The 27,936-nt window shown below is 38.4% G+C and overlaps 1 protein-coding gene across 2 annotated transcripts; it reads left to right on the top strand.

The window, feature by feature from the left end:
- The first annotated feature begins 410 nt into the window (after positions 1-410).
- Positions 411-27,936, top strand: LOC106066923 (PR domain zinc finger protein 14-like). Of its 2 annotated transcripts, XM_056025446.1 has the most exons (10): positions 411-563; positions 9,734-10,044; positions 15,246-15,560; positions 17,137-17,297; positions 18,516-18,632; positions 19,075-19,225; positions 19,920-20,049; positions 22,573-22,699; positions 24,644-24,754; positions 25,609-27,936. In XM_056025446.1, exons 1-10 carry the CDS (start codon positions 445-447, stop codon positions 25,765-25,767), a joined length of 1,701 nt encoding a protein of 566 aa, XP_055881421.1. In that variant the 5' UTR covers positions 411-444; the 3' UTR covers positions 25,768-27,936. The 2 variants fall into 2 exon arrangements, 1 of the variants encoding a protein (XP_055881421.1); XR_008777351.1 differs by lacking the exon at positions 25,609-27,936 and having other exon boundaries at positions 19,924-20,049; positions 24,644-24,735.

Here is a 27,936-nt window from a genome sequence, read left to right as displayed (position 1 = left end):
CGAAGACTATAATCCGATAAGAGTTGGCAACTTTTATGGCAGCAGACGTGAGAGACGGTGACGCTTTGAATTGAATGGCAGCCTCTCATAAGCTCATTATTGGATTGGAAGAAGAAGAAGAAAAATAAAAAAACGAAACGAAAGATCACTGGAACGGAGGATCTAGTCGACGAACCAGGAGGAGGAGGACGCTGGCTATTCAGATCTTCTTCTACACTGCGATAGACGCGTTAGCTCCTCCCACTCGAGCCACTTGTGCGATTTGATTGGCTGGCGCGTTTTAGGGACACCAAGAAAGAGACAGTCGTTGATGACCTGTTATAGAGAAAGAAAAAAAAAGGGGGGGGGTAGAATATCAAGGGAGGATAATCTTAGCAGGATTCGACGTAGCAGAATTGACTGCAGTAATTTTTATTTTAAAGGGGGGACGCTAGTGTTGTTTTAATGTGTGGTCATTTTCTGGCGCTGGTCATACGGATACAGACCGCAGTCATGGAGCAAGTGAGACCAGGGCCTTCTGTGTTTCCCTTCTACGCTTCACATTTCGGACCTAACATAGCCAGGTATTTAAGCACTGATCTAACAATTTAAGCGTAAGCAAATGAGTTGTACATTTCATTTTAAGAGTAAAATAGACAGTTTAAAATCAAAATAGCAATATAAAAATGGATTTTGTTTTATGAAACTCTCATATGCTGAGATTGATAGCGTAGTGAGCCCGAACGATATATGTATGAAGTGTCAGTATTTTTTAAAAAATTAATAATAAATTGGTTTTAGGCGGCAGGCCTGACACCTTTTTTGTTTCAACATTTAATGAAATAAATAAGTAGCAAACGCTTCGTAGGCGACATAGTATAACACTCTCTGCAATAGATAGAACCTCCTTCAATGTTTATAGCATTAATAGGGAAACTCCGATGGTTTTTCAAATTTGAGTTATTGACATATTTAAATTCTGCGTAAAAAATTGTATTAGTAAACATTTTTCCATTTTTTTATTTAAATGCTTAGAAACATTTATATTTAATAAACTAGACAGTAAATTCTTGACATCTCAAAAAAAAAGGGGGGTTCTTTGAGGTTTTGTTTTTAGTTTTTTTAGGTTAGGCATGTCGCTTCCCTCAACAATACTGAAAGAGAAATTAGATTTGACCAATCGTATCGCTTCATTCTTACAGTAGCTGTTAGGCCGTAAGTCTTAGTGACAGCCTAGTCTAGCGCCATGGTACAGTTATATATAGATATATAAATTTAAAAGCATTAGGACGACCAACTCGAGAAAAAAAGTAACATTTTCATCTAAGCCCCCTCCCTGTCCCAAGAAGTAAATAGATCGCAGGTCTGACTGGTCAGTGTAAGGCTAGTCGAGACTACGTGTAGTCGGTCATGACAACACAACCAAGCGATAGTGTTTGTTGTGTGTTGAGTGGTCAGGCGAGAAGATACACACTGCCGTGGTTAGTCAAGCATGTAAATCTCCTTTAACACGCATTGTTTTCTTTGCTTACAAGATCTAGATCTAACTGCATAGACGAAGATATATTTCTTTTACGAGAATGTTAACTTTACTGTATGGTTTTCCGTTATACAGTAAGTCAATAGATTAAATTAATAGGCATGCGTGACGTCACATAGAAACCCAGTGAAAGTCTGACCGTTTTGGATGCGCAGGAAAATTAAGTCAGAAAAATATCAATTACTAAGTTATTATTGCAAATACAAACAAAATAATAATATATTCATTATTTGTAGATCAAAACACATATTATATGAAACATTGTCAAAACCATCTGAGTTTCCCTTTAAATAACCGTAAATGTGAAGTAGAGCTCCCCCTTCAGGTCTTGCGATGTATAGAGATCATTTGTTTCTGTTTTCGACGGCTGTCACGTGGACAGCACAGCGACCAACCGGCTTTCCCTTTCCCCAACTTTTATAGAGATCATTTGTTTCTGTTTCCGACGGCTAACGAGGGTGTCACGTGGACAGCACAGCGACCAACCGGCTTTCCCTTCCCCCAACTTTTCGCCCTATAAAAAAAAAAATCCTGAAAATCAAAATCTCAGTCTTGATTCGAACCCGAGGCTCCAAAGGAAAGGACTGTAGCCTACTACTCAGCCACCAACCCTCCACGCACGCTGTACATATTGTCGCTTTCGTTATAAGTATTATAATAATTATATCTTATAATGCGTAGGACGTAATTATCTTCTTTCTATTATTTTTTTTGAAATAACGTCTGTAATACATAAGATAAGATAAGATAAGAATTTGTGAATGATTTTCGTATTTGCATTTATATTGTTATTGAACATTAGTTACGCTGAGGTGATCAATTGTTTTAGAATCTGCTAAGAAAAGTGAAAGGATCTTTAATTTGTTATAGAATATAGAACATGATACCATTGCTAGCCTACATGTTTGTTTGTATAAAGAACTTTTAAAACAGAACTTGCCGCATTTTCCTTTGAAGCGTAATGAGAAAACTGAAATATCCCAATAATTCAATGTAAGTACTAGATCCTCGGTTTGAAATAAAATAGTTTCAGGTCAATTTCATTAGGTTTGTGTATCTTTTCCATCATGTGGCCCGCGACACTAGTGTTGGAAATAAAAATGGCCCGCAGATGGAGTTAGGTTGAGCATCGCCGGTCTACAGTCTACAGTGGCTACACTCTACACCAGCGGTTCTCAACCTTTTAAGCACGGTTACCCATTTTTACAATCTCCCACTCTGCCGCGACCCCACCTCACACACACATACAGCAATAGAAGAACAGACAATAACAATCCATATTTTTGATGGTCTTAGGCGACCCCTGGCAAATCGTCAATTGAAGGGGGTGGCGACCCACAGGTTGAGAACCCCTGCTCTACACCATAAGCTTTTCTATTCGTCCAGCCCTAAATAAGCACTATTTACCAAACGATAATAAAAAAAACAAAACAACAACAATACAAATTAAAAAAAAAGTATGCATGTTGAAATGTGTCCTATAATTATTTGTTGTATAAAACAATATTTTTTCGGGTCCTATGCCGTTGATTGGTTTGTAATTAATTAACCGGGTACGCTATTCTACCTCAACGAGGCAGTCGGGTGGAAGCGATCGCTAGAGGAAGTGATTAGGCTAAATGAGTAGCAAAACAAAACTCCAGCTGCCTAGTCTGCCAATGCTCAAGACCGGCTCTGTATAGACTCGAAGATGAGCCTTATAATTATTGTTATCTATTGGGGGACTTTCTCATTAAATTTAATATATTGAGAGCTTTCATTGGTTCGCACTTGAGTCTTACAGCAAGGTATGCTGTTATAACTATAAGAATCAAAATAATTGAGCCATATGAAGGCATTCTCACAAGGGACATGGTATTTTTCAAGTACAAATAGGCATATCTGTGTAATTTTAGCAAGTCAGTGTAAAAAACATTTTAGAGTCAGATCTATCTATCTATCTATCTATCTATCTATCTATCTATCTATCTATCTATCTATCTATCTATCTATCTATCTATCTATCTATCTATCTATCTATCTATCTATCTATCTATCTATATTTCTTTCTATCTATCTATCTATCTATCTATCTATCTATCTATCTATCTATCTATCTATCTATCTATCTATCTATCTATCTATCTATCTATCTATCTATCTATCTATCTATCTATCTATCTGTCTGTCTGTCTGTCTGTCTTTCTGTCTGTCCATCTATCTATCTATCTATCTATCTATTAATAAGAATACTGCATTGACATAGCCTCTTATTACTATCCAATAGCTGAGTGGTAAAGTGTTTGACTGGTATTTACAGTTTAGGGATTTTTAGGACGCCCATGAATCCACCCAACTCTAATGTGAACCTGACATAAGTTGGGGATTATAAGGGAGGTTGGTCGTTGTGCTGTTCACATGACACCCTCGTTAAACCGTTGGCCCTAGAAACAGATGACCTTTACATTTTCTATACAACCATAGATAGGAAGGTCTGAAAGTTGTAATATACTTACGAATTACTATCTTAACCACAAAGACGTAATTCTATATACTCCGATGTAGTGCAGCCATGTAAAGTCAATGACTTGAGCGAACACTTCTATAAGTTTTTCTTTTGGTGAATAAACTTTGCATAAATGGCTACAATAATGACCCATAAAAAATATTAAGATAAGTTATAACTGAGTTGAGTTTAGTCTAGACCAGGGGTCGGTAATCTGCGACTCGCGAGCTACATGAGGCACTCTTTGGATGTTAAGCTGCGGCTCTTTAGTTCCATACGCAAATAGTATTTATTTCAAAAGAAAAAAAAACATTTAAAAATAAAATCGTTCTGAACCCTATATCGATTAACGAGAATTAGGTATCGATTCTATCTCTCAGCCACTTGTACTCGCTTTTCAGGTCAGCCCTACCCCATGTCATGAAATGTAAATGTTTGCAGGTGAAAGATATTCAGCTTTTTTTTTTCTGCCTTATCACTTGCTATAAATGAGCTACAAGTTGCCTTTTTTTTTTGGTCAAATATCTGTCTTTCCAAGGTCCAAAAGAAAAACTTTTAGCATTGCTACCGCTCTCATGACAAAGTAGAGGGGACGATAGAGCGAATTCCTTGCAAAATAAACCTTGAAATTCTTACATTTCACTGCATAATACACCAAGAAGCGCTTTGTGCCCAAACATTTCCGACCGAAATAGGTCTTCTTCTTCTTCTTCTTCTTCTTCGTTCTCAGCAACATAGATGATGTTGCGTGTCAATGTGTTATGCGCCAGGAGGCCCATTGACTCCGACTTCAGCCTGCTTTTCTTTCTGGGTGTGCTCCCATAGCCTTTGATCATCCAAGATCATCTGCAAGGCAGCAGGTGTTTATTTTCGGAGTTTTCTCTCCTAGATGAACTGCTAACGAGCTTCATCTACCCGGGTTTAGAGTTAGAGCGCCCTATACTCGCTTTTTGCAATCATTTCCCTGGATTTCTGAGATGTTTTTAGTAAATATTCTAACCACTGGAATACTTCACCTCATCCTCCATGACTGCAAACCAGTTGGTCCGCGGCTGTTTATTTGCTATTCACAGCTAACCCTTATATCTAAGGGTCTTTCCCCTATCCGCCAGCAGGGGACGCGCTTGGTAGAAGCTGGTAGCTCCCCCAAGACCGAAATAGATGAGGTCATGAATTTGGTAATCAAAATTATTAACAACATCAAAACACTTTAGAGTATTAGGCCTATTTATTGTTTGGAAGAAAAAAAAATGTTTGGCACTTTAAAAGCTTTGAAATTGTGTAAATTTTTTAGTTTGGGCTCTTCCCACTCAAAAAGGTTGCCCACCACTGGTCTAGACTTAAGTCTTTATCATATACAAGCCTTCACATAAGAAATTTATTTTCCTCAATATTCTTAATTCTTTTAAAACGTGCGTGTGTTTGTTTGGGGGGGGGGTGTAATGGGTCTATAAATTATAATATAATTTAAACATAATTTAACGAGCAGGGTATCATGTGGTCAGCACAACGACCAACCACCTTTACTTTTCCAAACTCACGTCGGGTACCAGTTGGAGTTTGGTGGAAACAGGGGCGCCCTATAAAATTGCGATATTAAGAATCCCAGCCCGTCACCGAATTTCGAACCCAGGACCCTAGGTTTGAAAGTTTAAGTTATTATTCTTCCCTTTATGATTCCCTCATCCTTCCCAGGGGCGTAGTTTAGAATTTTCTATCGTTTGGTGGCCCGGGGGGGGGAGGACTTCAAAACTTTTCTGACCCCTGCAGTTTGAGAAATATTTAATTTTTAATGTAAAAAACACACATTTCAAATTCTCCCCCCTCCTCCCCCTCCATAGCTACGCCACTGCTCCTTCCTTGCCTGTAAATGTTAAAAAATACAAAAGTTTATTGCTTTTATTTAGGGTCCAGCACATTTATTTATATCCTTGATTTAAAAAAAAATAAAAATAAAAATAATACCACCAAAAAGAGGATTTATTCATGGGAGATAATTTTAATACCAACCACGATAATTTCACGTCTATTACCACCTAAATACGATGAGTTTTAAGAAATATAAATCAACAATGTAGTCTCAAATGCGAAAGTACAACAATCTAACTATTATTTGTATTGTCAAGTAAAAATAACGCCAAAAAAATTATATGGGTGATATTATAATTAGACCTGTTCAGTAAGTTATATTTATCATTTATTTTTGTAAATTTATAAAGCTTTTCTTTGCGTTGTCGCAGTGTTGGCATTTCTACCCAAATACACAACTGTATAGTTGTGCTAGCTGTCCTAAAGGTCACATCTATATATGCAACTTTCGATTTAAACCATACCTTTTGTGTAACTCCTAACAGACGAATCCCTTACCTCAGGATTTGACATGAAAAAAAATTGCTACAAAAAGTTGGCGAATGTATCTGTCACTGTTAGATACTTAGGTTATCTGACATTAAATGTGAATTAGCAGCACACACAAAAAAATGTATTGATTGCAGTACCTCAATTAAAGTTAATTTTTAGTTATTTTTTTAGCACAAAAAAAGGCATATATATATAAGTGGCAAACTCTGTCGCTCGAGATTCTGCCCCATCTCAAGACTAAACAAAAACCAGTGATTCATCTGGACCCATCATTGCCTTCCTATATATATATATATATTTATATATGTATATATGTTTATTTATTTATTTATATATATATTTTTTTTATTTTTTGGGGGGTTTTGCCTTTTTTTCCCTAACTGATGGGTGGACTCACAAGCGCCAAAAGATTCCGAAACTGAAAATCCCAGTCTTCAACAGAATTGGAATCTGGGACTCCCAAATCGGAAGCCAAGAGCTTTACCGCTCAGCCACTGCATCTCCTGATTAACAGTTTAAGTTTTTTTTTCCCTACATAATCTAAAAACTTTTTAATTGAATGTACTTCAATTAAAACATTTTTTTTGCTAATTCACAATATTAGGTTCCATTAGCTGCCATATCACATTACCTGGAAGCCCCCCACCCTTTTTCCTCCAAGTAATAATTTTTTCCGCAAACATTTTCATTTAATATAAATTGTTTTTGGAATGGCTGCCTGGTCGTGTTGTAAGCGCTCTGCACTGTCGTCTCGGTGGCCCTGGGTTCAAATCGATCTTGCTGCCATTATCCAAAAAATGTAAAACTAAACGAATATTAAATGTAAGATCTTAGACCCCCCCCCCCCCGCCCGTAAAAAAAAACCCCATAAACTTTAATGTTGCCTATAAACTTTTATTCTTCTTGATGGCGCGCTTAGAACTGTTGCCCCTCTAGTCGATTTCAAATACTGTCCCACCTGTGTACTTTTTGTTTTTGTTGCATTTGTATGTGCACATTCGCCACAATTTCACATAACTTATAGGCAAAATTTTTGTTAGTAATGTAGTTTTTGATCATTTGAATAAAACGATTTCTCAGAAACCAACACATCATACATAAGAAACTTAGCACTCCCTCGTCCACCATATTGATAACATTCTTGAAATAAACTGCCGGGATTCGAACCTGAGTCCTCTCGCTACATGGTAGAGCAAAAATTTTGCTTAATGTGGTATAAAGTGTAATGATCAGAAATATGTGTGAATACGAAGCGCTTAGGTTCAAGTCCCAGTTGCCACAAATTATTTTCATTTCTTTATTCATTACTGCAGGGTTTCCCAAACTGTGTTCCGTGGGACCCTAGTGTTCCTCGAGGCCGGAATAAGTATTCCCCCTAAGTACAGGAATAATTAACTAGTAGGCTACCACGTGAATTAATCTCTCTAAAACAAAAACAAAAAAAAAAAATCAAAGTGTTCCGTTAAGGAAAAAGTTTGGGAACCACTGTATTACGCGAGTTGCTGTTTTTTTTCGAGTATCTAAGAGAGAGCATGGAGTGTGGATAGTGACATTGTTGTTCGGAGCTCTCTTCCATCCCTTCAAGTGCAATGAACTCGGTTCTTAGGCACCTTTACGGGGTTTATTTTTGATTCCTTATAGCCTACTCGTCTTCAGCAAATACCGTATCTTATCTTATATAATACAGACGTTACTTCAAAAAAGAAGATGACTACGTCCTACGCGTCATGTATTTAGTCATGCATATTAACCAATGACTTAAATTCTGCCAAGTCACTGGTTTTCCTGGCTGGCTCAGGTAACCCATTTCATGCTCTAATAGTGCTAGGGAAGAAGAAGCTTTTGTACAAATGTGTCCTAGCATATGGAGCGAGGTGTGTATCTATATCTTTGTGTCTTTCAGAGTATTTTATTAAATTTTGTTTTTATATTTGAAGATTATGGTTCAATGTTTTATTTTTAATTGCTACTGCTGAATTGCTGAATTCAAAAAGGCTGTCATGGTTACTCGCAATTTTTGTTCTAATTAACTGGAGGAGTTGGGGTGGATAACTTCTTAAAACATAAAAATCCACAGTAAAACGTTACTTTGTTGCCAAAGTGTAGCCATTAATGTGATCCAATACTCTGTGAGGCCAACACCATGCTACCGCTCGTCAGTAGAGTCAGGTAGCAATTGCAAGTAGAAGAACAACTCTACAAAATGTTTGGTCGACTTAATAGCTGTCCATTCATTTTAAAAATATCATTTTACGGTTGTTATTAAATGGGCAATGTTGAAACACAATGGTGCTAAATATTGCTAATTGTTGCTAAATGTTGCTAAATGTTTTTTTTTTTTAGTTCGTGACAACTGTTATGTCTAGTATGTGATAGACATGCCTTAAAGATCGTGTATGTTCTTGATAAATCTTTTATGTTCTTGAAAAGTCTTTTATGTTCTGGATAAGTCTTGTATGTTCTTGAAAACTCTTGCATGTCCTTGATAAGTCTTGTATGGTCTTGAAGAGTCTTGCATGTTCTTGAAAAGTCTTGTATGTTCTAAATAATCCTTGTATGTTCTTGAAAAGTGTTGTATGTTCTTGATAAGCCTTTTATGTTCTAAATAAGTCTTGTATATTTTTGAAAAGTCTTGTATGCTCTTGAAAAGTCTTGTGTGTTCTAAATAATCCTTATATGTTCTTGAAAAGTCTTTTATATTCTTGATAATCTTTGTATGTTCTTGATAAGTCTTGTATGTTCTTGATAAATCGTGTATGTTCTTAATAAGTCTTGTATGTTCTTGATACGTCTTGTATGTTCTTGATATGTCTTGTAAGTTCTTGATAAGTCTTGTATGTTATTGATAAGTCTTGTAAGTTCTTGATAAGTCTTATATATTCTTGATAAGTCTTGTATGTTCTTGATAAGTCTTGTATGTTCTTGATAAATCGTGTATGTTCTTGATAATTCCTGTATGTTCTTGATAAGTCTTGTATGTTCTTGATAAATCGTGTATGTTCTTAATAAGTCTTGTATGTTCTTGATAAGTCTTGTATGTTCTTAATAAGTCTTGTATGTTCTTGATAAGTCTTGTATGTTCTTGGTAAATCGTGTATGTTCTTGATAAGACTTGTATGTTCTTGATAAGTCTTGTATGTTCTTGATAAATCGTGTATGTTCTTGATAATTCCTGTATGTTCTTGATAAGTCTTGTATGTTCTTGATAAATCGTGTATGTTCTTAATAAGTCTTGTATGTTCTTGATAAGTCTTGTATGTTCTTAATAAGTCTTGTATGTTCTTGATAAGTCTTGTATGTTCTTGGTAAATCGTGTATGTTCTTGATAAGACTTGTATGTTCTTGATAAGTCTTGTATGTTCTTTCAGCATGACGACAGACAGATTCCGCTTTCCGGTCCAACACCACTTCCAGTTCGCCCCAGCCGTCATGTTCCATGGCGTGCATCCCTCAGTCCTCCCACAACCTTTGACCCCGGCGCACCACCTCTCTGTGTGCCCTCCGACGACCAGGCTGCCCAGTCCGGCAACGGCCCCTCTGACCCCTGTCACCTGCGCTCCGGCCCTGAGCTTCAGCCAAGAGGAGCTGGACATGGTGCTGTATGGCTACACGAAAGGAAAGACGGACAGATACCACGGTCATGCTTTGTCCGGGCTCAAATTCGGACAGGTCACTCACAGTAAGTTGGTTTAAGTGGTCTTTGGTGCTATTTTACTGTTTTATACTATAAGTAAAGTTTCCCTTTAAGGTCTTAAATTAACTTCTACTTTTTAATAATAACATTTTATGGGTGTGTTAATCTCTTCCGCGGTGTTTAGTACTTGAAATATAACTTAGTCCAACTGGAGGTAACATCGAACTCAATACTGGAACAGATACAGGGGCGTAACTAGGGATTTGGGGGCCCGGGGGGATTGACCTGTTTGGGGGCCCCTTGCATTTTGACATTCGACATATGACATGAGATAATGTACGCAAAAATAAATAAGCCCCAAATCAAATTGGTTCAGTATATCATTAAACTTAACAAAAAGTAATCATCAAGACTCTTATAATGAATAATACCGTTGTTTATTAGTTAAATAATGCACAAGTGACAAATCTAAATTGATATCGCTTCACGTCGTGCATTCTGTGCAGCAAAGACATCTATAACATCAACTACATCGATACTTTCTAGTATTTGTGACTTCACTGACATTAAAACCATGATAAGCCTTTCTTGCATCATTGTGCTCCTGAAATAGTTTTTGATGAACTTGAGCTTTGAGAAATGATCTCTCACATGACGTAATGGAAGTGGCCTTAGTTAGCGGTATTCGGAGGAGGTTGCAAAGTTTGAGCACACGCAATTCCCATATGAAGCCTGTTTCCTCAATATGTCTATTGGTAATTGTATTACTGGTTTGTTAATGAAAAGTGCTCGTGCATCAATGACATCATTGAAAAAGCGATTTTCCATTTATTTCATCATACAAACAGGAAAAGTAGCACAGTTTGTCATAAGCGTGTCTTCATCTAACAGGTGTCTTGGTTCAAGAAGAAACCTAAAGGTATTCATTTTCTTTCCAGCCTTTGGAATCTGCCCTTCATCTCCATATGAAATCTGTCCAGCACTTCTGTCGTATTACGTTTGAATTGCAATTGTATTGACAGTCCTACATTAGAACTCAACTTCCCATCAAGTCTTTTCTTTCTTCTGGTTGTTTTGATTACAGGGAATCCATAGTATTCACTACCTTCTTTTGCTTTTTCGATGGATTGGGTTTTTATCAGTTTGTCATCATTTTGCAGAAAGCATGAAAGGGTACTAATTTCTTTAGCAGCTTCCCGTATATGCAGTCCAGACTTTTGTAGCTTCTTCCGAATATATTAATTGGGCGCAGGAGCTTTGACCAGAATTCAAGATAGGCAAAAAAAATCTTAATTTTCCACTGCATGAAGAAGATTCTGTGCTAATATTATATGGTATTACGTCATTGTTGGTTGTTTATGTTTTATGCAAAAGCAAAAGGATTCAGAGCATACAAAAGTGGGAAAGATCCATATCTCGTTATGCTCGAGTATAGAAATACTCCGATAAGTAGACTGCTGTATTCACCATCACAACTGCTGACGAGTAGAAGACTCAGGGAATGATTTCAACTGATCACAAACTATTGAAACCATCGGTAGCTGAAAATGCAGAGACATTACTCTACGAATGACAGATGAAAAGCAAAGTGAAATACAATGCAAAAGCAAGACTACCTAAAGATTATTCTGTCGGAGGAGAGTTCGTCTAGGACAAACATGGCAGAAAGCAGTTGTCATAAAAAAAACATTCAGCACCCAGATCTTACATCATAAAGACAAACAATGGAATAACATACAGAAGAAATCAACGCTTTTTTAATAAGAGTTTCGATGAAGACATTTCTGGGTACTATGATACCGATGGAGACAATGAACTGCAAACTGTTGGAACAAACGAAACAGACAGTTATAGACCAACGTCTAGAGAACTTGTTGTGCCAGTCAAGACAACCAGAAATGGACGAATTGTTAAAGTTCCTAGTAGACAGGGCCGGCCTTAGGCCACTGAAGCCTATGCGGTCGCAGTGGGCGCCGCGCTTTCATAGGCCCCGCGCTAATTCCAAGTGTACATTATTAAATTAAACCATTATAACGTATAAAAAATAACAGGGTTTTCGCGACCTCCTGATTTTCCAGGGCCTCCGGGAAATCTCATGAAAAGGCAAAATATACGATAAAGTCCTCAACTTTTTTTGAATTTATTCAAATCTCCTAAAGAATAGACGAAATTGACATTTTGGGGTGCCAATAAATAAAAAGTGGCATTGCGAGCTTTCATTTGATAAAAAATTTATTGCAAAGACGAAAGTAGGCCTATTTTCTAATTCAAAAAAAAAATTATTTTGACATTATGCTTATCCCTACCCAGACTAGGCCTCGCTCGATCCGTTTCGCATAGGGCCCCGAAAATGCTAGGGCCGGCCCTGCTAGTAGATATTACTCTTAAGAACTTTAAAATGAAGGGTGTGATAATAACTTCAAAAGGAAGGATGTGCTAATAGTATATGATATTACGTCGTTATTTTTTGTTTATAATTTGTGCGAAATCAAAAGGATTAGATGTAAACAAAAAGAGAATTTCCATTGGAATGAGGAAAGATGAATAAAGGGGTAACTCGAGTGTGAAGTTTAATTCTGAAATTATAGACGCCACACCCAAATAATGGACTATTCTAGCATTATTAAGAATAACTTTTAGATCTGTTATACTGGATTCTGTAAATTTTGCTTCAAGGTTAATTAGTGTAGCCATATAATACTCGCCATTTAGATCTATTATTAGTAAAGGTAACAAGATACCTGGAATTCGCTGTATATCATGCAGTTTTATTCGTGGCAACAAAGTTTAAAATGTAAGACTAATTTTTTTTTTAATTTGATCTCTGAGGGAAAAAAATATTTTTAAAATGTCAACAAAGTCAACTTACTGATAGACCTAGATCTAGGTTTAGTCTATGTGATAAATTTAATCCATAAATGTTGAAAAAAAAGACACCCGTTGACACTATTTGTCAATCAAACATATTAATTTATGTATTTACAAATAAATTTCGGACACCCATTTGGGGGCCCCCCCTAGGTGGGGGCCCGGGGGGATTTTAAAATTCTCCCCCCCCATCCCCCCCCCCCCCTTAGTTACGCCACTGAACAGATAACACCGGCGAAAGGGCCAACAATCGATAAAAGTATTCGACTCTGGTGTCGAACAACAAAGGATGTTTAATACCAAAAAGAAAAGGGGAAACAGTCGAAAGTCGTTTCTTCTAGCCGTCTCTAAAATCCTTTTTTTTGCTTCAGTAGAAAAAGCGTCTTGTCTTCATCACATCCTAGAGCGTTCTTAGTTTTTAAAGATCTGTCACGTCATTCGTCACAAGAAAAACTTTCCCCTTATTCCCGAAACAAATTATTAAATCCTAATCATGTCATAACAGTGGTATATAGATCAGGGCAGATGATGTCAATATCATCAGTTCCAGTGGTCTACGGTTAACGGGGGTGCCATGTGGCCAGCACGACGACCAACCGATTTTACTTTTCCCCAACTAATGTCAGATACACATTAGATCTTGGTGGACTCAGAGGCGCCCAAAGATCCCGGAATTACGAAGCCCAGTCTTCACCAGGATTCGAACCCTCGACTTCTGGTTCGGAAGGTGTAAAATCTTTTTTAAAAAAGGTCGCCAATCTATGAGGGGGGGGGGGAATAAGGGCACTCAGAATATGTTAAATATGGGGGCACCTGCCAGATCACTAAAGGAAGCACAATAATTCAAGGGTTCCAAAAGCCTCATGAATCAATATCAGTAACTCCATTACATATAACGCTAGGCCTAGTCATTCATTATGTGCAATGATATGCATCCTACTGTTGCCCTCGTGTTGTACTCCTGGTTATATGTTATACCCAAACGGTAATAGTGCATTCTTCATTGCACCCGATACATTTCTCGCCAGTGCAATCGACACACTTAAGGCAGTGGTTCTCACATTGTTTTCAATTTTTTTGTATTAGTTTAGAAACTTTTCCTCGGCCGGCCTAATACTGCCTTTTTCAAGGAGAAGAACAGTGTAACAACGAGATCAAAAAAATACTTACTTTATGTACATTTTAAATTTCGTCATTAAACTCAAAACTGGTAAAAATATATATGCATGTATCTCACAACTTTCAGTAAGGTTCTAGGACCCGCTTGTTAAACTTAAAATAAACTAGATAGAAGCTACTAATGTGCCGCCTAAATATCGCGAGGAAGCTATTACTAAGTATTACAAAGTGAGATAGTAACTTGTGCAGCCAATCACATTCGAGTTATTAATCCCCTTAGGCACATTCCACTGCCAACTAAAATTATTTACATACCGCCATCTTGTTCAATACCCAGGCTTTAAGATCAAGATGGAACCAAGGAGGGAAAGAAGGGCCGGGGAGGTGGGGGGAGGAAAGGGGCGGTGATAGAGAAAGAGAAATGGACAGATGATTCGTTTGAGCGATTCCTCCACACGGACAAGTCCGATTGCGCCCTTCACACGCCCCGGGCTAAACAAATACTCCGCGTAGCTTAGCCCCCTTCGTTAAATAAGTTAACTCGTACAAAGTGTAGGGCGCTGGAGGAGCTAGGCCTCGAGATTTAGAGAAACAGAGAGAGAGAGAGAGAGAGAGAGAGAGAGAGAGAGAGAGAGAGAGGCAGATAGAGCTGTGATTAAATGCAAAATACAGGCGCTATAAAGAGAGATTTGATTACAATTTACAACTTTAAGAATTGTCTATCAATAAATGACAATCTTACTAGTCTCTATCTATCTATCTATCTATCTATCTATCTATCTATCTATCTATCTATCTATCTATCTATCTATCTATCAATCTATCTATCTATCTATCTATCTATCTATCTATCTATCTATCTATCTATCTATCTTTCTATCTATCTATCTATCTATCTATCTATCTATCTATCTATCTATCTATCTATCTATCTATCACTAAACATTTGGCCACGGCCTCAGGTGCAAAGATCAAGGATTAAGTAAGTAATTAAGCAGTATCTCAAATTCTGAATAAATGAAAATGATCACGTAGAAGTGTTTACGATACCAATTATAATTCTATGTCTGAAGTATTTCTAAGCATTACAAAATTCCAAGATAGTTCTTTAAAACGTCAATATTAAATATTATTTTTAATTACCAAAATGTTATTACATTAAAATTTAATGAAAATGTTCATAAAACAAAATAAAAATTTTCAAAAGCAGGATTTTTTTTTATCGACTCTTCCACACTTTCCTTTTATTTTTATTTTAGGTATTGAAAAGATTTTGTGTGACCAGCGGTCAACACCTGAAAGCAGCCACAACATCAGCCTCAACAGCTCCCACAGCAGCACGAGCAGTGGCGTAGACGCCAATCACCACAGCGTGCAGCACAACAACAGCGGGGCAAGCAGCGGTGGCAGGAGCGGCGGCGCCTGCAGCTCGACTATGTCTCCCCTGAAATCGTTAGGAACGCCAGCCATTACGTCCTGTAAGTCAGCGCAGACTGCCGGGAACAGCAGAGCCGCCTCTGCAGAGAACCTCCATATGCCGCCCTTAGACTCGGCTACATTGGAGCTCCCAGAAGGTAAAAAACATTCGTTTGAGAGAGAGAGAGAGAGAGAGGAGAGAGAGAGAGAGAGAGAGGAGAGAGAGAGAGAGAGGAGAGAGAGAGAGGAGAGAGAGAGCGAGAGAGGAGAGAGAGGAGAGAGAGGAGAGAGGAGAGAGAGAGAGGAGAGAGAGGAGAGAGAGAGAAAGAGGAGAGAGAGAGGAGAGAGAGAGAGGAGAGAGAGAGAGAGGAGAGAGAGAGAGAGGAGAGAGAGAGAAGAGAGGAGAGAGAGAGAGAGGATAGAGAGAGAAGAGAGGAGAGAGAGAGGAGAGAGAGAGGAGAGAGAGGAGAGAGAGGAGAGAGTGGAGAGAGAGAGGAGAGAGAGGAGAGAGAGGAGAGAGAGAGAGAGAGGAGAGAGAGGAGAGAGAGAGAGAGAGGGGAGAGAGAGGAGAGAGAGAGAGAGAGGAGAGAGAGAGAGAGGAGAGAGAGATGAGAGAGAGAGAGAGAAGTAGACAAAGAAAAACACATAAAGACACCTAAAGAAATATAGAGAGGAAAGATTAGAAGAAGGAGAATGAGAGAGAGAGAGAGAGAAAGAGAGAGAGGGTGTGAGAGAAATAGAACACTCCAGGGAGACATGGCTTGATCCAAGGCCTTATTGTACAAGAATGACAAAACAGTTCACAATAACACAGTACACACACACAAACACAAGTTGACCTGGGCACCATGACATTTTGACCCACAAACACATATCAGTTGACAGCACATAACAAGAAACATAAATACACAACAGTGTGTGAGAAAGATTAAAGAAAGTAATAGAGAAACAGAGAAAAGTACGAAAAAAAGAAGAAAAAAAAAAAGAGAGAGAGAGAAACAGAGAAAGAAAGAGAAAGAGATAAAAAAATAGACTGAAAAAGTCACTTAATATGTAAACATTGTTTTGAAGTAACGTCTGTATCATATAAGATAAGATAAGATAAACGAAATGTTTAAGAATGACCCCGAATGTAGATTGACACCCCCAACCCCGAACCAATGACCTATTCAGAATCACAACATGTGATCATAACATATGTAATTTTTTTTTTTTAAATGACGAGTACAAATGTTTGTTTTCACTGTGTGTGCGCTAGGTCGTAAACCAATGTTTCCCAAACTCTTTTTCATTAGCGGACCACATTCTAAGTCAGGGGTTCTCAACCTGTGGGTCGCGACCCCTTTGGGGGGGTCGATTGACGATTTGCCAGGGGTCGCCTATGACCATAAAAAAAAATGGAATTTTTTTGTCCATTCTTCTATTGCTGTGTGTGTGTGCCGGGAGGGGGGTCGCGGCAGAGTGGGGGGTTGCAAAAAGGGGTCGCCGAGACTAAAAGGTTGAGAACCGCTGTTCTGAGCATTTATCGGATCATTTTGCTTTTTTTTTTTTTGAGAGAGATAGAGATTAATTCACCTTGTAGCCTACTAGTTAACTACTCCAGAAGATCGTGGGACACCTAATCAGGCCTCGGGGAACACTAGGGTTCCGCGGAACACGTTCTGGGAAACACTGGCGTAAAAAGGAATGTAAATGCTTTGACTTTCATACATGTGATGTCCTTCATCCGGCCAGGCTTGACCATCTACCAGACCAACTTCGCTGGGACTGTCCACACCGGTGTCTTCTGCACCAAGACTGTCATCTCAAGGTCAACCAGGTACGGGCCCTTCAAAGGTCGAGTCGTCCACACAAGCGAGACCAAAACAAGGGACGACAACTCTTGCATGTGGGAGGTAAGAAAGAGTTATGTGGTTATGACGTTTAGAGGTCCCATCTCTTTTGTGGACATTTGCCGGGGGGGGGGGGGAGTATCTGTGAAAATGTTCCCGTACTGCAAATGGGCGCTCAACAAACAGATCGAGTCGGGTTTCAAACTCGACGGCGCCACCCCTTACTGCTAGGTAGTGAAGCTTTTTATGCTAACTACGCCAGTGAAAAACATCCACTACAGAGTTTTAATTTTTAAAAAAATAAAAATTAGCCAACTGAATGTGAGACTAAGTGCAGTTATTTGTTAGCTAGGTTTATTAAACAAGGCTAGGGGGTTGTAAAAAAAAAATTCATGTACAAATATGAAAATGTGACGTAGAAAATAGAGTCCGTAACATTTCTTTCTGTGATTAGAAAGTTATAGTATAATGGGGGATGTATAATTGAATGAATTATCTAAGGGGAAGAACTGCGTCCTTACAACTGTGTATCTCAGAAATGTAAAAGTTAATTTCCTTACTCGAAATCAAACAAAAATAATTAATTACAATTAATAATTAATTGAGTAATCTGTTCATTTTTAAATGGATTCATGTTTTGGTAGGTGCATTAAAGAAATGTTTAAAGTACGATCAGAGAATGCGTGTGGGAGGAATAGGGGACTAAACTCTACTAATTTAACCATATTTCCTTTTTTTATATCAAACAAAATAATTAAGTACCAGTAGTTAGTTGACTGATTGGTTAATTTTTTTTTAATTGGTTCACGCCTTGTCTATGTCAATGAATATTTGTGCACAGTTTCAGCTTGATCCTAAAATGGGTATTTGGGCAATAACGTGTACACACTTTGTACAGGACGACAGAAGATGGACAGACAGAGAGACAGACTGACTTGATAAAAGCTTTGTAAAAAAAAACAAACAGCTTAATTATCTTAATTATCGAAAATGATCGTAACTTTTAAATTGTATAATAATACATACTTATAGCTATGTTCTGCATTTATAATTAGATACTGATTAGCGTGATCGCTACAACTTAAAAAGTATAAAAAAAATTTGATTAATTTTTGATAAGGACAAAAAAAAAAATGGCGGACGATAGAAAAGAAGAGATGTTTTTTCGTTTAGTGGGCAGATATTGAAAGATTTTGAGAGTGAAAACATCAACAAGATAGCATAATTAGCAGACGACTTTTACCTTTTTTTAAATTTTGGATTTTTCTTTTATCCTTTCAGATCTTTCAAGATGGAAAGCTAAGCCATTTTATAGACGGCCGTAGCACATCTGGCAACTGGATGTCTTACATCAACTGTGCCAGGTACGCTCAAGAACAGAATTTGATAGCCGTCCAGGTAAGTTACGTCATAACGTTTGTCACGTGGTCAGGTTGCGCTGTGAAATACTTTGTGTGCAGATGCTATTTTTAGTGACCAATCGTAAATTAAGAAGGGTGTGTTTAATAACAAATATCTTTATAGATTAGTTTGTGCTTATGTATATATTTTATCGTTTAAAACGCCTTTGGTAAGCATAATTAAACTAATTGGACCGGAAACAGATTGATAAGCATTGGCATGTATTATACTGGAAAGGATGGCTGCCTGGTCGTGCGGTTTGAGTGCTGGACTGTCGTTCAGATTTATCCATGGTCCAGGATTCAAACCCTGCCCGCTCCCATCCCCCGTCGTCCTGCGGGAGGTTTGGACCTAGGAAGTAATTATCTTCAACTCTGAAAGAACATCCGAAACATGTAAAACATTTTACAAAGGGTTAATTTGTCTGTATTCTGCTTAGATTGAAGGTGAGATATGGTATGAGGTTTGCAAAGACATCCCCCAGGGGACAGAACTCCTGGTCTGGTACGGGGACTGTTATCTCCAGTTCATGGGGGTGCCCGTGGCCTTGAAGGAGATGGCAGACGGGGGCGCCCAAGAAGAAGCCGACAGTGAGTTACTAAGTTAGTATATGTCTGTCTGTCTGTCTGTCTGTCTCAGATTCAACATTCAAGACAATTTGTAGTTTCTCTATTTACTAAGCGTATAGTTTAACTCTTACTAAAACCCTTTATATTTATATTTAAGCTCAGCATCAAGGACACTGGGCTTAACTAGTGACTTTTTTACAACTTTTTACCGCTTTTCTTAGTCCACACCATTTCTCAACTTGTCGCTTGCTTTGTAACCACAGAATATCTTACATTACTTTCTACTCAATGTTATTTTGGTTCTTCCTCTCTCTCTCTCTCTCTCTCTCTCCCTCTCTCTCTTACTCTCTCTCTTTGTCTCTCTCTCTTTTTCTTTGTCTCTCTCTGCGTGTGTGTCTCTCTCTCTGTCTCTTTCTCTGTGTGTGTCTCTCTCTATCTCTCTCTGTCTCTCTCTTTCGCTGTCTCTCTCTCTGTCTCTCGCTCTCTGTCTTTCTCTCTCTCCCTGTCTCTCTCTCTCTCTGTCTCTCTCTTTTGCTGTCTCTCTCTCTCTCTCTCTGTCACTCTCTGTCTCTCTTCTCTTTCCCCATCCGACATGTTTAAATAAAATTACAAGGGGTTACAGTAAAACACGGGTGGACATTTCTATGCCATAAAGTAAAGGCGTCTCCAAACAGCTCTAACGCATGTGCCTGTCTCTCCTCCCATGTTCTATCAGCCAGTGAGGGATTCAGCTGCGAGAGATGCGGCAAGGTGTTCGCTTACAAGTACTACAGGGACAAGCATCTCAAGTACACGCGCTGCGTGGATCAGGGCGACCGGAAGTACCCTTGCCACATGTGTTCAAGGTAAGTACAGACTGACCAATCCTTTCATTTTCCTTTAGTCACTATTAAGGGTGAAGTCATCATTTGTGGACTTAGATCATTTAGGATAAAGTTGCTCCCTCCAAAGTTCTGTTCTCTGTAATAGCTATCTTGAACACACAAAGCAAGACTTATTAATAACTATTAACAGTGGACCTCATTCACCAATCGTAAACAAACCAACATTTAGTCATGTGATAATATTGATAAAACAACGAACAAAATACTGTCACGTGATAGCCATTGTGTATTAAAAATTTGATCGTAAGTTGTCTAGAAGAGATAGTGAATCACGTGGCTAAATGTTGTTTGTTTACGATTGGTGAATGAGGTCCATTAACTTTATTATCTTGACATTTTATTTTATTTAGCTTATGCTGTCTCCTTCGTCACTCTGCTGGTCAGTGACCTCCATTGTGCCCAGTCCTACCTGTCACACATTATTAGCTGTTCACTCAACCAAATGCAAACACTAAAGATCAACTACGCTGTCCATATACGGTCACGCACAACACACTACTAGTCACTCAAAAAAAACACAAAAAAACAAGCACACTTACTATCAGAATCAACAGATGGCAACAATCCAAACATCTGCCGTTGGGAGAACTCAGCCACAGTCACAGTCCCCATCGCCAAGAGAATGCTACTCTTGACTTACGTATACATCCCAGAGAGTCTTATTTCATAGAAAACAACAACAAAAACAAAACAAGAGAATAAACTTCGACAGACAAGAACGACAGACAACATGGATTCAGGCTTTTCCTCGGCCGGCCTAATACTGCCTTTTTTCGAGGAAAAGAAAAACATATAAACAAGAACAAAGAATACTTACTTTATGTACATTTTAAATTTCGTCATTAAACTCAAAACTGGTAAAAATATTTATGCATGTATCTCGCAACTTTCAGTAAGGTTCTAGGGCCCATTTGTTATCGTTGTCCATTCCATTGGATTCATCTTTGTGTATTTGTAATTTTCACTTGGTGACAAAACATAGAGACAACTTTTTTTTTTTTATTTGCAGGGCTTCAGGCGCAAAGAGCCCTTGGGTCGAAACTAAAACTTTTCTTTGACCTTCTATTCTCTATTTTTCTTGATCTTTGTTTTATTATATCCATTTTTCTCTTGTTTTTCCTCTCTTTCCTTTTTCTGTCTCTCTCCCTTTTCTGTCTCATTCTTTCTTTCCTTTTTCTGTCTCTTTCTCTCCCATTTCTGTCTCATTCTTTCCTTTTTCTGTCTCTTTCTCTCCCTTTTCTGTCGCATTCTTTCCTTTTTTCTGTCTCTTTCTCTCCCTTTTCTGTCTCATTCTTTCCTTTTTCTGTCTCTTTCTTTCCCTTTTCTGTCTCATTCTTTCCTTTTTCTGTCTCTTTCTCTCCCTTTTCTGTCTCATTCTTTCCTTTTTCTGTCTCTTTCTCTCCCTTTTCTGTCTCATTCTTTCCTTTTTCTGTCTCTTTCTCTCCCTTTTCTGTCTCATTCTTTCCTTTTTCTGTCTCTTTCTCTCCCTTTTCTGTCTCATTCTTTCCTTTTTCTGTCTCTTTCTCTCCCTTTTCTGTCTCATGCTTTCTTTCCTTTTTCTGTCTCTTTCTCTCGCTTTTCTGTCTCATTCTTTCCTTTTTCTGTCTCTTTCTCTCCCTTTTCTGTCTCATGCTTTCTTTCCTTTTTCTGTCTCTTTCTCTCGCTTTTCTGTCTCATTTTTTCTTTTCTTTTTCTGTCTCTCTCCATTTTCGGTCTCATTTTTTCTTTTCTTTTTCTGTCTCTCTCCATTTTCTGTCTCATTTTTTCTTTTCTTTTTCTGTCTCTTTCTTTCCTTTTTCTGTCTCTTTCTCTCGCTTTTCTGTCTCGTTTTTTCTTTCCTTTTTCTGTCTCTTTCTCTCGCTTTTCTGTCTCATTCTTTCTTTCCTTTTTGTGTCTCTTTCTTTCCTGTTTGTGTCTCTGTCTTTCTCTCCATTTTCTGTCTCTTTCTTTCTTTCCTTTTTCTGTCTCTTTCTTTCCTTTTTGTGTCTCTCTCTTTCTCTCCATTTTCTGTCTCATTCTTTCTTTCCTTTTTCTGTCTCTTTCTTTCCTTTTTCTGTCTCTTTCTCTCCTTTTTCTGTCTCTTTCTCTCCTTTTTGTGTCTCTCTCTTTCTCTCCATTTTCTGTCTCTTTCTTTCTTTCCTTTTTCTGTCTATTTTTTGTTTTTTCTGTCTCTCTCTTTCATTCTCTCCCTATCTCTATTTCTCTCTTGTACAATTAACTCTCTCGCTCAAATTACCAAAACATACAATCTAATTGACCTCCATCGAGATCAATCGTTACACAAGGCTTGAACACAGACCTGCGACGTCGCAACCTGCGGGAAGTTTAGGCCACTTTGACGTGGCAAAGAGGTATTGGTCCAAACTCCTGCCCACAAGCTGCGACGTCACAGGTCAGCGCTCAGGCCTTCTAGAAAGGTTGGTCTCGTCTCCACACTTTGTTGCTTTCTTGCTCAACGCTAAACGTTTGTTACCGGTGTTCCAGGTCCTTCGAGAAGCGAGACAGACTTCGAATACACATCCTACACGTCCACGAGAAGCACAGGCCACACAAGTGTGTAGTGTGTGCCAAAAGTTTCAGTCAGTCGTCGAGTCTAAACAAACACATGAGGGTAGGTTCTACATGTGTCCAGTGAACACAACACAAGTGTAGTTTGTTATCTATCTCTCTCTATATATAATTCTCTTCGTGGCCCAACCATGCGGGACACCACGATGAAAAAGTCATGGAAAGATAACTCTTTTATTTCTGCAAGTCGGACTAGAGTTACCTCACGTAACTTTCGCGGAGACAGGGAGCGAGGCTCAGAAAAAAAAAGAGGGGAGGAGAAGTATGATACGCCGCGAATCGGCTCGTTTAGATATAATGGTTGCAATTCAATGAGGTTATTTTAAGATATATATGGATATTATAGAATACGCCGATATCCAGTATTGGGAATAATAAAATAATATTCACCCAGAACCAAAACCTTTGTGATATTTAACAATGACAGATATTGCGTTTAAAATTTTAAATCTAACGGAGATAACTATACAGAATGATCAAAAATTAGAACTAAAAAAATATATAAACAATACTTTAAAAAAAACAAAGCTTAACTTGAGTGAAGGGAGCGCACATTTCAATAGCTGCCATATCTTTCAATATTACAAGTTATACCCCCCCTTTTTTCTATATAAAAAAATAATTAATTACCACTAAATGGATGAACTAATTGGTTCATTCTATGAATGATTTACGTTGTCATCGACGATTCAATTCTACACAAAATTTGAACATCATCCGAGCATAAAAGTATAAAAAGTATTTATCCAGACAGACAGACGGACGGAGTGAGTTAATATAATATTTATATAAAGTAAAAATAAAAAATTTCAAAATGAGTTGGAAAATATCGACACAAATACTGATATATAATATTGATATAAAATTATGGGAATAATTTATATATAAAAAAAAAATGTCTGACTGTCATGACCTATTGAACTATAGTATCGATACTAAGCATTGGTCAGACATAGCGACATGAAAATGTAGATAGAAACATTAATTATAGGTACTATAGGGTATAGCAATCAGATAAAAGTAAAAGTTATTGATATCAATTATATATATCAAGTAATGGTACGAAGTCTTGATTATAAATTAAATGATTCGGGACTAACAATTACTTTCGTTGTTTTTGCATTCTGGGCTTCACCATTTACATGACTAAATGCATGACGCGTAGGACGTAATCTTCTTTTTTTTTGAAGTAACGTCTGTATTATATAATATAAGATAAGATAATAGCGTCATTGAGAGCTGCTTAAAATTCCCCAAAGCGCATACAAACTTTTTGCCAGAATATGATCTTTGATTAGTTTCTTTAACCCTAACCCTACTCATCTCGTTTACACGCTATTGTAATAAAATCGCGCGACCTTTTACAGAAAAGCGATGGTATTGTGTGTGTGTGTGGGGGGGGGGGGTTATGCCGTTTGTATGCATAAATTATATCATATAAGCCCAAATTACGCTATATTGCTGGAGTTCAATGTCTTGGTCAAGAGATAAAAGAGTTTCGCTGAATGAAATAAAACAATTAAATTCTTCAAGTAGAAATCATGAACAGATTCAACACACACTATAAACACATAATTATAACTTAATCTTAATAATACATTCACGAAAGTATTTAACACGAAGCAGGTGTCCTGGGTTCGACTTTCGGTCAAAGCTGGGATTTTGAAAATCGGGATTTATAAAGCGCCTTGAGTCCAGCCAACTCTAATGGGTACCTGACCATAGTTTGGGAAAGTAAAGACGCTTGGTCGTTCTGCTAGACACATGACACCCTGCTCGTTGACCGTTGGCCAAGAAACAGATGACCTTAACATCATCTGCCCTATAGATCGCAAAGTCTGAAAGGGGAACTTTACTTTTTTTGAAACGAATTAATAAATGATCCCACGTATTGTCTTCCCTTGTATTTATATGCTCTCTAAAATTAGATTCTCCGAAATTCAAGAACTATAACTCTACATTTAAATATGTGTTTTGTTGTTGCTAGGTTCACAGCGGTGAGCGCCCCTACAAATGTGTCTACTGTAATAAAGCTTTCACAGCCTCCAGCATATTGAGGACGCACATACGTCAGCATTCGGGGGAGAAACCGTTCAAAGTAAGTCTCTGTTTTAGACATGTTAAGATAAGATAAGATAATTGTATTGATCCAAAGTCCAAACCAATGGAAACGCACTTTTATTACAATTGTTCACCTTAGCATTACCACTAGGTTAATAACTATAACAATACACATGCAAACACGAACAACATTCACACACACACACACACACACACACACACGACCAGCACTTTATGAACTTCTCGGCGACGACTAATGACCTTTCAACACCTTGGCTGAATGTGGGATAAAGGAGTTTTTAAAATCTTTCTGCTCTAGCCTTAATGAAAAGGGAGACGACCACTTCGTCCAGATCTGATGTAGCTGTGATTAAATTAGTGCATATTGTCTTGTATTGTTATACAATTGTGTGATAAATGTGTGGCATTTTACGTCTAGAGAGAAAATCTTTTCCTTTTGCAACTTCTCATGTGACTAAAGAGGTCAATCTTTGATACACAGATGCGGTCACAGGTTTGGCATCTGTAATCACCAGGCGCTGGAGCCATTTCACCCTCCTTTCTATATCTGTTGTGTACGGGGGTACGCCATCTGCTCTCTATGTGGATCTGTCTCGTGCCTCTTTCTCCCAGCTGTTGGTGTCCATTCTAACGTGCTTCTTGTCCTGCTTGCGTGCATCAGTATGCCCTCTTCTTCCCGCTAACAGATTTAAACTTTCCAAAGTATTTCAATGTCATATTCACAATGTCATGCTTACAATATCATGTCTAGATGTCATGTTTCCAATGTCATGTTTCCAATGCCATGTTCACAATGCCATGTTCACAATGTCACGTTTCCAATGTCATGTTTACAATGTCACATTAATAATGCCGTATTTCTATCCACAGTGTAAACACTGCGGGAAGGCCTTCGCCTCACACGCTGCACACGACAGCCACGTACGACGCACTCACGCCAAGGAGCGACCATGCACGTGCCACGTTTGCGGGAGGACATTCCAGCAGTCGTACGAACTGAAATTCCACATGGGCTCTCACATGCAATAGCACGCCTCAGAGGCTCTCACGCCACAGGAGCAGCACCCTAGACGAGTCTGTTCTCTAAGGACGATCCCCCTTGTATGTTACAAATACGCTGAATGATCATTTACTACAAGACAGTTCACATGTAAACCCCACGAATAGCTTAACCATTCGACTGCTAAATGGCTATCTATTTTAAAAGTGCAAAAAATACAAAGCCAGAAAACGGAAATTGGAACATTATTAAATCATTTCGCTGGAGAATCTCAGAAATACAACCAGATGGTATAACTGACCCTGAACTGGATCAGTTAAAAACAAACTTCACAAGAGTCGAACTCTTTGTAACGCTTTGTTTTAGCGAAATGGGAAGTCTCCAATGCTCACAAATCAGAAAATCATTTGAATGTTAAAATAATCAACAATTCTATGTAAAGTACGAAAACCGCTGGATGGTTGCCTGGTCGAGTGATATGCTATTCGATCTTCGACGTGATGGTCCATAGTGCAAACAATATCCGTTACCATCCCCTGCTTTTCTCAGAAGGTCAAGGTTAAGAAGCTATCATCTTCATTACTGAATGTACGTATAGAATTTATAAACAAAAAAAAAACAACAATAAACAAACAAAACAAATCAGCAACAGGTGAAAGCGTAGTCCATATGTGTCATCAGTAAGACTTTCTCACATCTCACCTTATATGATGGTGTTTAAACGCCCTGTAAAGTATTACAAGTAACCCATGACCTAAACGCATAGTTTTATGCGGTCATACTGAGGATGCTTCCAAGTCTTGACTTCCTGTTGCGGCCTTCATTGGCAGCGTTACACGTTCAATGTCCACCCCATCATTGGTGGGGGCTCAAAATATACCTTGAGAAACAAAGTTCATTATTTCTACCAGCCAGCAAGTGTGTTCACGTCTGCTGGGTTCACGTCTGCTGTGTTCACGTCTGCTGTGTTTACGTCTGCTGGGTTCACGTCTGCTGTGTTCACGTCTGCTGGGCTCACGTCTGCTGTGACTAATGTGTACAACAATGGCGACTAAACTTGTTAACGTCTCAACTTAATGAGAAGCTTACGATTAGTAAAATTGGGTTGGAGACTCTAGCCCCGGAGAATCTAGCCAGCAGTCTCTAGCCCCGGAGAATCTAGCCAGCAGTCTCTAGCCCCGGAGAATCTAGCCAGCAGTCTCTAGCCCCGGAGTCTCTAGCCAGGAGTCTCTAGCCCCGGAGAATCTAGCCAGCAGTCTCTAGCCTCGAAGTCTCTAGCCCGGAGTCTCTAGCCCGGAGTCTCTAGCCCCGGAGTCTCTAGCCCCGGAGTCTCTAGCCCGGAGTCTCTAGCCGGGAGTCTCTAGCTCTGATCCTCCGCTGACAATGAGAAACAAAAATTGTTTAGTTTTAAGCGTTTGCTGCTTACTTTTTCATGTATTACATATTTTGATATTGAAAACCAAAATGGCCCCCAGCTCTGGCAATTCACTGCGGAGTGTGAAACCGACAATTCAAGGAAATTGATTAATTGTTATTTGTAAACTTCTTGCTGTTGTTGTTTATGAGGTCATTGTGAAGATTTGATGCCAGGCACAAGATCCGAAAGAAAGAAAGAAAGAGGAGACATTCGGAGAGAGTGTCCGTGAGAGATGATCATCTGAATGTAATGAAGAAAGACATGAATAACTGTTTGTCTGACCACTGAGAGAACATGATTGAGAGTGAAAAAGAGGGAGAGAAAAAGAGAGAGACAGAGAGATACAGAGAGAGAGAGACAGAGAGATACAGAGAGTCAGAGAGAGACAGAGAGAGAGAGAGATACAGAGAGTCAGAGAGAGAGAGACAAAGAGTCAGAGAGATACAGAGAGTCAGAGAGAGAGAAACAGAGAGAGAGATAGAGAGACAGAGTCTGAGATAGAGAGACAGAGAGATAGAGAGACAGAGAGAGAGAGAGATAGAAAGTAAGAACAAGAGAAAGAGAAAGGAGAGAGAAGCAGAGAAAGAAAGAGGATAATTAGGAAAAAAAAAAGAAATCAAGAGTTGAGAGACTGAAAGAGAAAGAGAAAGAAAGAAAACAAACTTTAACATTCGACTGACTAAACAAATTCACAGGAAAACGTTGCTATGGTAACATTATCCATGTATGATACCTGTAGATATTTATATCTGTATTTTTTAAAATAAACGCCTGTATATAG

Source organism: Biomphalaria glabrata, chromosome 4 (assembly GCF_947242115.1).
Source record: "Biomphalaria glabrata chromosome 4, xgBioGlab47.1, whole genome shotgun sequence".
NCBI classification, from domain to species: Eukaryota; Metazoa; Mollusca; class Gastropoda; family Planorbidae; genus Biomphalaria; species Biomphalaria glabrata.
Note: the sequence above shows the minus strand (reverse complement) of the source record. Positions and strands in the feature narration are given on the sequence as shown.